Here is a 14561-nt window from a genome sequence, read left to right as displayed (position 1 = left end):
CACAATACTTGTCACAAAATGTACAACACAGCCATGATTTTGCTGCGTACCCCATCACACTTGTCTCAATCTTTCCTTCCAGCATCAGTTGTTCAGAACATCACTGGCAAGAATTTAATAATCTGAGAAGTTTATTTTCTCAAAGACCAAATTTCTATAAACTTGCTATTTCATGAAGGTTTGCTTTTGCTTCCTTAAACCTTTACTCTCCCTTCCCCTTTGAGTATATTTGCACTACCTGGCTGTTCTATTTCTTTTTCTGCTGCTCATTTTGTCTCCATTTTAGTATAAATGTCTGCCTCAGACTCAACAGCCCTCCAATTTCTGAAAAGTTAGATTTTCATCCCGTCCTAAGATTAAGGAACAAAGTAATATCATTCACCTTCTTAAAAGAGCACATTGGTCACATTGTAGATGGTGTGTAGATGGTGTGGAACTGGTGTCAGTTGTGCTATCGTTTACGTCTAATTTAAGCAATGGCAATGAAGTGTCATATGTTTTAGTCAGTAGTATGGAATGAGCCCAGTAAGATGGGTTTATGTGGAGGCTTGACAGTGCTGGGATGGGCTCATGACGACACCACGAAGAAGTGGTCTGATTTGGTAATATATCAACTCGGGTTGTCATCTTATCTTAAGAGAATAGTCTACCATTTGCTGCCACGTAACAGCTTAAGAAGAGTGCCCCTAATAAATCCTAATCGATATGGGCCAAGGATGAGTAATGTCTTGTCAATGATAATTTCATCTCTATAGGAACTGCAGTTATTTCAGTCACTTGAAATTTCCAGGCAAACATTGTGAATGGAACTATGCACAAATGGTTATTACAGTAAAAAATAGAACAACCCAACTTCAATGGGTCATATAACACAAACTGGGCAGTAGCTGGCAGATGTTTTGTGTGATGTGACGAAACATGACAATGCTGATGCACTGAAGTGCCAATGAGGAGTTTTAACTTGCTAAGTGTGAAGGATGTAGTTAAGGGCAGAGGTGGTTCTGTAATATTTTTGCCTTGGCTTACTTTGTTCCCAAGCTTGTCTGAGAAAACTGCCCAAGAGGAATCAGTGTGTTGAAATAATGATCCCTTTCAAAGGGATTGTCTTTGACAATATATACAAAACAAGCCAGTAAGATGGGGATTCAAAATGTGGGCTAGAGCTGGTTCCTCAGCATATTTGTACGATTTTGACGTTTACCAAGGTTCAGCTTCTAAGGCAACAAAGCATGTACCTGGGAATGGTCTAATTGTTACAATGTTGTGATGAAGCTAACAGCAGCCTTGGAAGATGATCACTTTTTTAGGGTTTATGCAGACAATTTCTTCACATCACATGTTGCTGAGAACCTACTGATGAGGGGTATGTATTATACAGGCACAATAAGAGCTGAAAGATTCAAGCACACCATTCTTCCTGATGAAATGCAGATGAAAGCACAAGGACGCAGTACTATAGCTTCACAAGTTGACAACGGGCAAATTCATCATTGTGAAATGGTATAAGAACGAGTTACATCGTTATCTTCACTAACTGGTGTACAGCCAAAGGACATGGCAAAAAGATGGGATAGGAGTAAGAAAGAACATATTCTTGTCCCAAGACCATCCATTGTTCAAATGTACAATTGTAATAGGGGAGGAGTAGATATTCATGATATGATGACATCGCTATACAAATATCCCATAAAATCCGGAAGATGGTATTTGTATAACTTCTGGCACACAATAGATGCTGTCAATAGCTGGCTGAAATACAGAGAAGACTGCAAGGCCCTGTCTGAAAAACATGTTTCTCTCTGACAGTTTCAAGCTAATCTCTCAAGTGCATAGATATCTGCTGGACAAGGAAAATTCAAGAGGAGACATCCCAGTATTGAAGATATGCCCAAAAATTTCAAGAAAACTGCTGCTACAGTAACTCCAGTGCTAGAATGCCAAAAGGAAAAAATTGACCACTTTGCTCAGTGGAATACCACAACAGGAAAGAGCAAAATTTGCAAGTTAAACAATACTTTTCTTCAGTGCCAAAAACGCAAAGTTCTTCTGTGCTTCAACAAAGACAGAAACTGCTTCAGAAGATTCCACTACTAAAAGAAATGTATATAAATATGTTCATTGTTACATTATTGTACGAGTTTTTGTAATAACAAAATTCAGAACACAAAACTGATTATACATTTTTCTTACTGATGCCAATACCGTTACCTTGAATCCCGATGTTACATATGTGAACTGCATTGTAAAAAAGGGACTCAAAACTGGAAAAGCTAAAAGTTGTACATTTGTCCTCCAACATATTGGTAACTGTAAACAATACTCTGCTGAGAACAACCTACAATTAAATTAATCGTTGTGGATCCTAGAGGGTTAACTTTTTTATATTTGATTCCACAGCTGCTATGGATGTAATGGGTATATGTTCAACATCTTACCCATTATACACACGAATTTAAATTCCTGAGAACAACTTACAGCCCCATCAAAATTTAGGCTTTAGACTTTAAGAAAATTACAGTTTTAATACATGGATTCTGCATTACTATTATAGTAATAAATTTACTGTTCCATTCACTAGGAAATTATTTGTGTATTAATTGTAAAAAAGCTTCTGAACAATATGGAGATCCAGTAACTTGCAGACTGGTCAGCTTTACTTCATAATCATTCTCATCATTCTCATCAGCTAATGATAACTGCTTTGAATTACCTCCACTTTCTACCTCAGCATTTCATTCGTAAAGCCCAAATTGCTTATTGAAAACAAGTAACAGTAACTAATCAGCAAGTGTTTCGACATATTAACATTTACTTTTCCAACAACACTTTTCATATTCCTCAACTAAAATTATGCCCTGTGTATTCACAAAATGTTCTTTTAAGTTGGCTACCATGCAAGGTAGAAAAAAGGGAAGTAATACCAGTTACAAGATGAATACACAATACAGTTGGCGATTTTTCAAATCTACAAAAAATGCGCAAAATTTGAAAATTATGACATTTTGATGAATACTTAATTTAAAAAAATGAGACATTCAAAATGTTTGAGTGTAAGATTGGAACAAAGCCCAAATGAAGAAATATCGAACATGAGAGCAATATTTGAAGAAACTCAACTCTTAAGGGCTTGATTTGCTGGAGATTTGAGTACAATTACCACAAGCATGTGAGAAACAAGAAAAATAAGTTGCATAGTTTTAGAATGACTAGGCTAAGAATAAATCTAAATGCAGAGCAATAAGAAAGCCCATATAATAATGGCAAGGAATACCGTATTTACTCGAATCTAAGCCGCACTTTTTGTCCGGTTTTTGTAATCCAAAAAACCGCCTGCGGCTTAGAATCGAGTGCAAAGCAAGCGGAAGTTCTGAAAAATGTTGCTAGGTGCCGCCACAACTAACTTCTGCCGTCGAATATATGTAGCGCTACACAGGCATCCTTTGTAGGCACAAAGATAAATACTGGTGCCAAAACCTCTGAGTCAGTAAATAAAACTTAAAAAAAAATTGGAAGACGAGCTTTTTTTCTCCGCCCGAGTTTCGACCACTGCATTGTCATACTTTATCCAACGAAGTAAATACAAATTCCGTATTGTTCATCTTCGAATGTAGCAGAATTTCAATGTACTACGAAAATCCGACTGGCAAGACTGGGATTTTTGTAAATATGGCCAACTCTACATTCTGAATTTTTTCCTACCTGTGAGAAGAGATGGTTGCTAATAGGAACCTGATGAAATGTGAATCACATGCAGTATTCTCTTCACCATAAGAATAATACGAATATAAACATTTTGCCATGTATTCTTTCGTGTTTGCTTCTATCTCATTTAAATCCTGTCTGCCTAATAAACTACGAAACTAGAGTGAGACAACAGCAAACGCGGAAGAATATACGTACCGTGTCATGTTTATATTCGTATTACTCTTATGCCTAATAGTGATACAGTCAAATGAAGCACGGCAACTGACTAGATTTTTAAATCTAAGATGACTAATTTCTGTGCAGAATTTGATGTACTAAAGAAGCGGCCGCAAAGATTTTCAAACGGAGAAAAATTTTCGCCAAACTCTCGTTCAGAACATGTTCTATCATACGCAGTCTATTATTTGGTTCTTGTTGATCATTATCAAAGAAAGCGGGGCAGTGTAAGTAACGACAAATAGCAGTCTCTTGCCATTGTTTCGTTAATGAGACAATTCCTCTTTTTTTTAATTGTAGGCGGCGGTAGCGCGCACAAAAGCAAGCCATGCCGCGAGCAGCGACAGGCCGTAAACACGCACTATCAGAATGCGATAAACAATGCATGACACAGTATAGTAATGCATTTTCAGCTTAGAGTGACTGACGTAAACACCTGTAACATAGAAAACGGCACTTATCAGATCAAAGCAAAATAAGCAATCGATTCAAACCAGACGAAGCACGTGAAAAAGGAAGGGTATCCGTATAAATACGGACGGAGCGCCTGACGCATAGCAATGGCTACCTGGTAAAGCTTAACTGCTAAGCTTACAACTCGAACCAAACTACTGTAGCTGTATCGTCATTCATTCGACCTAAATTGTGTCTCATATTACAATGGACCAACTTTGTTTCGATTTGGAGGTTCGGCCTAAAACTTTTCTCTCCCCTTGAATTTCGAGGCTCAAATTTCAGGTGCGGCTTAGATTTGGGATTTTTTTTCCTTTATTTTGAGGTTCATTTTTCAGGTGCGACTTAGATTTGAGTGCGGCTTAGATTCGAGTAAATACGGTAGTACAGTGGCATCAATTGAAGGAAGGAGACAGCTAAAGAATACCAGAGGAAAGTATAAGAAGAAAAACAAAAGCTGGAGGGCATTACTTGTATCAATATCACAACTAGAAACTAGGATGTTTAATTATAATAACCTTAACTAACATTCATTAGTGAATGTAAGACTTTATTAGTTTCACCATCAATTCCAAGCAGCCAATCTGGCAAATATAAGCAACCTACTTCATTTGCTTCCAAACTAATGAACTTCAGATTGTGAAAGAAACAGAACCATTTTGTCAGTACCATTCATGCTACAGTTTACCCCATTCAAATAGGTCCAGTAAAACCCCCCAAGTAACCAGTCCAAGAGGGAACATAGGTCAAACAGATCACAGAAAATCTGTATCATCCAGAAATAAACAAAGATGACAATAGTAAGTATCACAACCATATGTTATACTTAACTTCATGTGAACACAAACGTTTTACATTTTGTCATGTATTTTCACTGGGATTGAGAACATTAGAGTTCCACACATCAAAATAATAAGCTGGCTTATTTTGAGCCAGATTCTTATTTCATTTATGTGCGCCATGAACATGCTGGCATTATTTTGCCGATGTAACTGGACTCTCATTTTGTTGCTTCTATATGTTAATCTGAAGTCAACTTAAGTTACTCCCATTACTGGCTGCAGACAACCCATGATAATTCCATCAAGAATCAAACTGTCGAAGTCATTAACATTTATGTCTGAGCATCCTGGAATATTTGGAAATTCTTCAATCAACTTAAACAGGTCGGCGTTGCCAATAGTTCCTTTATTCAGTGAGCAAACTACTTTAGTGGACTTTTAGTAGGGTCAATTCATATAAAGTGATCCAGTGACAGTTGCTTGACCATTTTTAAATATTTTAATTTTTTTAATATGAGATTGCCCTATATTTGAGAAGTTCAAAACAGTTTTTTTTAAATAATTTATCTTGCAGCTTTACTGGATGGCAGCCATTTTATTTGTAGGCGTGCGACGATTTTTAAGTCTGGAGACATTAGCGAAAATTTGAATATTTCTCCACTAGGTTAAGTTACAACATTGCAATTGACATGATTGTCTATTACACAAAATACCCTAAATTCAAAAATAGTCAAAATGACCTCCATAGTTTGGTACCCAAATTTTCAAAAATCCATTTTTACGCCCAAAAATAAGAAGGTGTGATTTATAAGAATCTATATTTTCCTATAGTTAGGTATCATACACCCTTAGCCTCATATAGAGCAAGAACACTAACAAATGTTTCCATAACTTTTTATGAATTTTTGAAATTTGAAAATTTTCATTTTTTGTAAAGTTTGGGGTTAGTTATATCAGGTGGGGCTGAATATAAAAATATGATTTTTGCACAGTTTGCACACCTACATGATCGCAACGTACTGTAAAAATTTCAACATTGATATCTGACTGAACAAAGATATGAATTTTTGAAAATGAGGAAATAATTCACATTACTCTACAACTGATCGTATGGCTGTTGCCTATTTAAATGGTTTATTGTTTCACTGCAGTAAAATTTAATTGTGAAATATATTTAGTTAACACTATCGCCCATATTCATTTACTTTATTTATTTTTAATAATGCAATATTAAACAATGAGTTTTTGCTTTTGTTCTATGGTAATAAAAATGCCCGTTTAGGTTTATTGTCAATAAAGAAGTACATTACTGCTGGGTGTGGCATTGTAGAGGTACATTACTGCTGGGTGTGGCATTGTAGAGGTACATTACTGCTGGGTGTGGCATTGTAGAGGTACATTACTGCTGGGTGTGGCATTGTTGTAGTCAGTCTGTTCTGAACCTGTGTTAGAGTGGATGTACATACTTCACCGAGAGGGTAGAATGTGTTATGCGCTTTGTTCTGTGTGTAATTTGTAATTAATTTTGAGAGTAATTGGAATGCAATAACATGGATGAACAGTGGTCTGTTGGGACATATAGCAAGTGAAGTGTGTCACGAAACAGTTTATGGTTCAGTTTCAAAAAACTTGAAAAATGTCAATGACTTTGATGAAGTTAGACAAACTTTGTTTAAATTTCTAGTAGTTCTTCTGTAACATCAGCATGTGAGTATCATGAGAAGAAATCTATTCTGAAATACAACCACATTTTTGGAACGAAGTGCTGTGATCCACTTACAATTCATAAAGAGCCTATTACTAAAGGTTTGAGGGAAATAAAAACCATGAACCATTTGTCCTTGTTATGTGAAACAGTTCCCCAAGTGAAACATAATGTGATTCCTAGAAATTCCCTGAGCCCAAATTGTTACTCAGAAATATTTGTTGTGAATCCAGAACCAGAATCATGTAACCTTATTAATGACATTTATATTCCTAATGACAAAGCTGCTAGCATATTGGATTTTGCTTGATCTAAGTTAGTGGTGTCATGAACATAGTATCGCGCAGTGGCTGGTGACAGCACTTTAGTGACTTTCATTCTGTTGGTGTTTTGTTTAGTTAACACTAAGTTACACACGTCAACCTTTTTTTTAGTATGTATTTGTGCACTTTCATCATGGCAGAGTAAAGAGATGACAATTATTTACTATGAACGCACAGACTTCTTGTCTGATCTTCCAAACGACTTGGCCAATTGGAAAGAAGACATTGGATATAAAAAAAATGAAAGTGAAGCAGAATAGTCAGAAGATAGAAATACGCCCAAGAATTCGGCGAACGCTACGGTTGCCAACTGATTCGAATGAATCAGACAGACTATGATTTACTAAGGACCAAAAATTAATTTGAATGATCTCCGGGTCCACACACATTTCCCAAAGATACACAGAGCGTCGTGGATATCTTAGAATTCTATATTGGGAATGATCTATTTGAATATATTAGCAACGAAACTACCAAGTATTACAGTCAAAATTGCAATAGAAGAACTGGATTCAAAAAAATGCCAAATTTGTCGACGTTACGGGACCCGAACTTAGAAAATGGTTTTGGCTTGTTATCCTTATGGGAATTTTAAAAAAGTAAGGATATATGATTACTGGTCAACGAATCCGTTGATAGACATCGATATTTCACAAAACGATGTCCTGCAACCGATTCAGACAAATATTATCATTTTTATATTATCATTTTTATATTTTTCCAACAGCAACAATAAACTGGATAATGCTGACCGACTTTTCAAAGTGCAATTCGTAGTTGATTATTTTTCCAAAAAGTTTAAAGAAACATTTAATCTAAGTCAAAACTTCTCAATTGATGAAGGAATGATACCGTGGTATGGACAGTTAAATTTTAAAGTTTACAATCCATCGAAAATTACGAAATATGGCACACACACTCGGATGCTGTGCGATTCTATTACGGGATACATTTCCTCATTCATAATATATTCTGGTGCTGGACAACCTTTAGCAAAAAACAGTGATGGAACTACTGACACCTTCTCATGGAAAGTGAGATCACATCTACATGGATGATTATTATAACACTGTAGAACTTGCAGAGAAGTTACTTTAAAAGAAAATGAGAGTTTGTGGAGCAATATGGCAAAATAGAGGATTTCCAGAAAAATTAAATCGCGCAGAAGTCAGTGTGTTTGAAGCTTGTCACCAAAAGGAAAGTGACTAGCAGCCAGCGACAAACCAAGCAATCCGAATTAGTGCTGCCAGTGCCAAGCGAATAAATTCGTAGAAGACGTGCGGACAGCAAAGTGTTAAGTAGCAGAAAAAGAAAAGTACAGATACCAACATTATTTCTGAAGTGGAAGAAAACCTACCACCAGCATCATCTGAAACTTAATTATTTGAGCTTGATAGAGAAATTAAAAATTAAATGTTCAGTGACATCTAAAGAAGAAAAAGTTAAAATTTTAAGTTTGCTCCCTGACTCATGGTCAAGAGAAAACATAGTTCATGAATTTAATGTTTCTCATTGTTTTGTTAACCTAACCTGAAAATTAGTGAAAGAGCAAGGTATTCTTCCAGTTTTAGGAAAGACAAAAGGAGTAGGTATAAGTGAAGAAACAATTAAAAAGATCCAGCAGGTTTTTGAAGATGAGAACAGTAGAGTGTGCCCAGGTCGCAAAGATAGCAAAAAGAGTTCTTATAAATGGAGTTAAAGTAACAAAGCAGAAATGACTAGTGCTGTCAGATTTAAATGAACTTTATGTAGCTTTCAACACTTCTCATCCTGAATGCAAAATTGGAAGGTCAAACTTTTGTGACCTCCACCCTCAGTGGTGTGTTTTGGCTGGATCCTCGGGGACACACTCCGTGTGTGTTTGCTTATTTCATCAAAATGTCAAACCGATGATTGCGGGAGCAAAACTCAGTGATCTTAACTACAAAGAGTAACTAGATTTAATGGTCTGTGACACAAAGTTATGACTGCATGATGAGTTTGTATAATAAATGCCCTGGTAAGGAAACCATTATTGAATTCTTTCACAAATATGATATGGAAATTTCAGGCAATAATACCTTCAAAAAAGTGTGTCACAACTGACAGGGCAGAAATGATAAGAGTGGTTAAATCTTAAAAAGAGTACTTGGAATCTTTAATTGAAAACTTACAAAAACTCAAGTCACCATTATGTTTATAAAATCCAAAGTAAGTTTTTGAAGGCCACAGAACCAAAACTTCATGAAACTGAATGCATACTGCTAGCTGATTTTGCAGAAAATTTTAAATATGTGTATCAGGATGCAAAACAGGGGTACCACTGGGTCAGTGACCACGGAACAGTGCAGTCATTTATTCTCTACTTTAAAAATGAGAAAAATGAAGTTTGCAGTTCTTCAATTTGCACTGAAAGAAACTACTTGGAGCACAACACTTTGGCTGTACATGTGCTTCAAAAGTATGTAGGCTAATGAATTGCATAAAAGAAAAGTTTCCCAAGGTCGAGAAGCTGATATACTTTTTCAGATGGAAGTGATTGTCAGTATAAGAACAAAAAGAATTATTCAAATCTGTGCAACCACGAAGCAGACTTTAGGTTGGAGGCTGAATGGCACTTTTTTGCATCTTGCCATGGTAAAAATGCATGTGATGGCGTAGGAGGTACAACAAAACGTGAAGTAAGACTAACCATAGACAAAATTCTCACAGTACAGGACATTTGTGTCTTTTGTAAGGATAATATTAAAGGCTTTACTATTTTCTGATCAAGAAAGAAGAAGTGGTTTTGCATATGAAAACAACACTTCAAATCCAATTTGAAAACTGTATAGCAATAAGAGGAACAAGGCATTTCCACAAATTCCTTGGCATTGTAGGAAACTTAGTTCGATTCTATGTAACATCAGAAACCGAAATTTATGAGGATCATTGTGTCAGTCAAATTACATCTGTGTAACATTTAATGACAAGAATATGTCTGGAAAAAAATGATGTTCTTGGGCCAGCAGGCACAAAAACATCATTCAAGAAATCTACTAGTGACAAAGTTTGGATACCTATGAAGAATGTTTTAAGGAAACTTCCAGTGCTTGAACTTACCACAGCAACTGGGAGGTCTTATTCTATATCACAGAAGCTCTTCGAAGAAATTAGCGTTCTTAACATTCACCGCCAAATTTAGGAACAGTCGCTTCTCTAAAGATGTTAATTGAAAATATTTATTTAAAGTATGTCAAAATGTTAATTTCAGTGATGCTTCCACTTTTTGTATATAATTAGTACCTTACTTCAACAATAATTGATTATATCCCACTAATATCACACATTAATAGGCCACAGCCAAAATATCAGTTGCAATGTGAATTACCTCCTCTGAAACTTTTCAAATTTCAAAAATTCATTAAAAAATAAGTTAAAAATGTTAAGTGTTCTTACTCTATATGAGGCTATTAGTGTATGATACCTAACTATAGGAAAAATAGACTCATAAATCACTCGTTTTTTTGGGCCTAAAAAGTGGATTTTTGAAAATTTGGATACCAAACTTTGGAGGTCATTTTGAATTTAGGGTGTTTTGTGTAATAGACAATGTTGTAGAGGACACTTTTCTAAATACAATCATGTCAATTGCAATGTTGTAACTTAACCCAGTGCAGAGATATTCATATTTTTGCTAATGTCTCTAAACTGAAATCGTTGTGGGCTTACAAACAAAAATGGCTGCCATTCAGTAAAAGAGAAAGGTAATTTTTTGTTTTTAAAACTCTTTTGAACTTCTCAACTATAGTATAATCACATATAAAAAAATTAAAATATTTAAAAATGGTCAAGCAACCAACTTAATTTTTATTGGAACACTTCATTTAGATTGACTCAGTAGTAAATCTAACTTACTTTCTCTCAGATGTTATTTTACACCAACAACCAATGGGAACAATATAGTAATATTAGCTGGCATTAAGCCAGAGTCAGTGTATCAAGGTTGGCTGAATTTAAGTCTTTGTTTATTGTTGCCCTTATTGTTGCCATAACATCAAATCTTGCATATAGTTATTGCAGGGGGAAAAAAAAAAAAAAAAAAAAAAAAAAAAAAAAAAAAAAAAAAATTATGATATTGATTAATGAGGACCAGCTAAACCAGGCTCCATTGTATTTGCATTGTTTCAGGTGTACTTTTGAGTTGTTAGTGCACTTATCCCCCTGAACAAAGCATTATAGCATTGGAATAATTCTCCCATCTATTGCTTCCTGTTTTTATTACGAAGTTAACCTATCTCCATTCACAGCATTACCTAGCTACAGGAACCAGTTTTATGAGAGTCATTAGATTATTTTTACTTACTGTGAATGTACACTGCTGGCCACTGTAAATGCAACACCAAGAAAGACAAGAGGTAGCACAACAAAATTTATTTTGTAGATAACATGTTGACCAAGTATCAAATGATTACGTTTACAGACGTCTGTGACATGTGGTTCCTGCCAGAATCAGTAGCCAGAGTAGCCGCCATTGTTGGAGGTCACCGCTGCCACACGTCTCGGCATTGAGTCAAAGAGACGTTGGATGTGTTCCTGGGGTACAGCAGCCCAAGCAGCTTCCACACGTTGCCAAAGATCATCTGGTGTGGCAGCTGGGGATGTAATCTGGGTCACTCGTTGAGCAACCATGGACCACATATTTTCTATCGGCGAAAGATCCGGAGAGCGAGCCGGCCAGGGAAGCACTCCAATCTGGGTATTGACGAAGAACCTTTGGACAATGCGTGCCACGTGTGGTCGCGCATTATCCTGTTGAAATATGGCTGTGGCTGAGCCCTGAAGGTAAGGAAGGACAACTGGCTCCAGCACCTCGGATATGTAGCGCCGGCTATTTAAAGTACCGGCAACGCGTACTAGAGGCGTGTGAGAGTAATATCCAATACCACCCCATACCATAATACCCGGCGCAAAACCAGTGTGGCGGTGCATAATGCAGCTGACAAGCATCCTCTCTCCACGGTGTCTCCACACTCGAATCCGACCATCGTGGTGCTGCAGTCAGAAGCGTGCCTCGTCAGTAAAGACAACGTCATTCCATTCTGCCGTCCACATCCGTCTGTCATCACACCATTGGCGACGGAGACGTCTGTGGTTCTGCGTCAATGGTAGACGAAGCAATGGACGTCTTGCGGACAGACCACTCTGCTGTATAGGGCGTCGAATGGTACGCGCAGACACTGGATGATGCGTTACAGACGCAATGTGCTGTGCTATGGTTCGGGATGTCACTGAGCGATCCGTCACTGCCATGCGCACAATTTGCCTATCAGCACTTGCAGTGGTGCACCGAGGTGAATGCAATCGACCACGTCGGTCCGTCGTACCCTCCTGCATCCAACGGTCACATATCCGCATTACAGTTGTTTGGTTTCGTCCAATACGACTAGCGATTTCTCTGTATGATAATCCACAATCTCGGTAAGCAACTATGCTTACTGTGTCGAACTCTGATACTTGATCAAACGATGTTCGCTGTTGTCTATGAGGCATAACTGATCGTCTTGTGAAACAACCGCAAGGTAAACACACGTGCCGAACGTACACTCGTCGAAATCGCCAAGCCTTAAATGGCGCTATGAGGTGGCGCCACAGGCGCGCGTGATGTGCGTCTGCGCTGAAATTCTAATCAGTTGCATATCTCATCGCTGCAAACCCATGGTGTAAATTTCACTTGATTCGGATGCTTCCTTCAGGGTGTTGCATTTACGGTGGCCAGCAGTGTATATATGAAGGTTACATTGAAAGAACATATATATTCTGTTGTATGTAAGAACAACAAATTCAAGACACTATATATAGAACAGAATCCTGGAGGTGAAGTGTTGAGTACTGCTAAATAGACACAAAAATAGAAGAGAGAGAGAGAGTACTTTGCTTTCAGAACTATTAATTTTGATAGCTAGGTAGTGTGTGTGTGTGTGTGTGTGTGTGTGTGTGTGTGTGTGTTTTATTTTCACGAGTCTATCAGCAGGCTCTGCATTTGCCCCTCTTTAACGTTAAGCACGGTCATAACTCACAAATTTATTTCATGTAACAAATACAAACAACTCTGTTGAGAAAAATATTGCAGTGATAAATTGCTCAAAAATGGCATCATCTGAGATTTCAATTGGGATAAACAAACAGATGAACTACACAATATGAGCAAACATTTTTATGTGATAAACTTAGTATACAAAAGGAGAACTCCCTTGAGAAAAAAGTAAAACTATAAGGAGACAATAGCTGGCCAGAACTTGAGTATGCAATATTCCAGTCCTGCTAAAACACAAACTCTAAAGAAAAGTAACTACTGCTCACTTTCAGAACATCTTAGTTTTTTTTCTGCTTTTAAGTGTGTACCAGCAGCACCTCCATTTGCTCTCCTAAATTTAAGCAATATCCAGCTATTCTCTCTCTTTGTGAACTGGGCATACAGCAGTTGAATGCCAGCGCGTTATCCAACCAGTCTCTTAGGCATGCTTTCTTACCCTTACCCTTACCCTTACCCTTACCCTCACCACCACCACCACCACCACCACCACCACCACTTTAAATACACTTACAAACATTAAACGAATGAATTCACAACTTTTTGATATACTTCATCTGCTTAAAAGATTTAACTGTAATGAATGTAACAGCTGTTTTAATTTGTATTATCTCACTTAATATGGTATCTTCCACAATCGACACTAAAGCTTACATTTAGACACACAAGCAATAGAAAAGAAACTGTTACTACAGTGTAATGAGAAGGAAAGTATCTAAGATACATTTCTCCAGCTACCTGGGAGGCATTGGCTCCTTTCCCGTCAAAACATCCCTCTGCTTGAACGAGTCTTCCGTTTCCGTGCGTAGTTGGGCACCCTGGTTAGGTCCATTAATATCACCATTATCTTGCTGTAATGGTTGACTTTTGGAATGGCTGTCGACGACCGTTGCAGTCACCACTGTCGTAGCTGCAACTGATGTCACTGTGGGCTGCACTTTCCCCACAGACGCAACACTGCTGCTTGTAGTCTTAGGTACTGTCACACTTACAGTCGTCACGCTGCCAGTTCCGAAAGGGTGGTACTGATGTGAGTTTACCGACTGTCTCGTAACATTCACAACACTATCAGACAAGCTTCCTCGCTCGGGAATAGGCTGACTCCTCTTGCTTCTAAATACATAAATTGAAGTAAGCATTTAAAAAACTGTAAGGAAAAAAAAATTGTTAAAATGAAGGTAAACTGTCACAATACTTCAAAATGCGCTTAGGGAAGTGGAATGGTGTGATCCTTTTATACTGCACAAGCTAGTGAGTTAGGTATTACTTAACAATTCGAAGAATAATTACTCTTATTGAAATGAAAGTCTACTATGATACTGCTC

At 37.2% G+C, this 14561-nt stretch overlaps 1 protein-coding gene across 7 annotated transcripts in view; it reads right to left on the bottom strand.

Moving 5' to 3' along the window:
* Positions 1–14561, bottom strand: part of LOC126481518 (la-related protein Larp4B) — a 348210-nt gene that overhangs the window by 26662 nt on the left and 306987 nt on the right. For all 7 annotated transcript variants that reach the window (XM_050105316.1, XM_050105321.1, XM_050105317.1 and 4 more), the window contains one exon: positions 13975–14349. In XM_050105316.1, the coding sequence (XP_049961273.1) occupies positions 13975–14349 (375 nt within the window). The remainder of the gene's footprint in view (positions 1–13974; positions 14350–14561) is intronic.

Source organism: Schistocerca serialis, chromosome 5 (genome assembly GCF_023864345.2).
Source record: "Schistocerca serialis cubense isolate TAMUIC-IGC-003099 chromosome 5, iqSchSeri2.2, whole genome shotgun sequence".
NCBI classification, from domain to species: domain Eukaryota; kingdom Metazoa; phylum Arthropoda; class Insecta; order Orthoptera; family Acrididae; genus Schistocerca; species Schistocerca serialis.
Note: the sequence above shows the minus strand (reverse complement) of the source record. Positions and strands in the feature narration are given on the sequence as shown.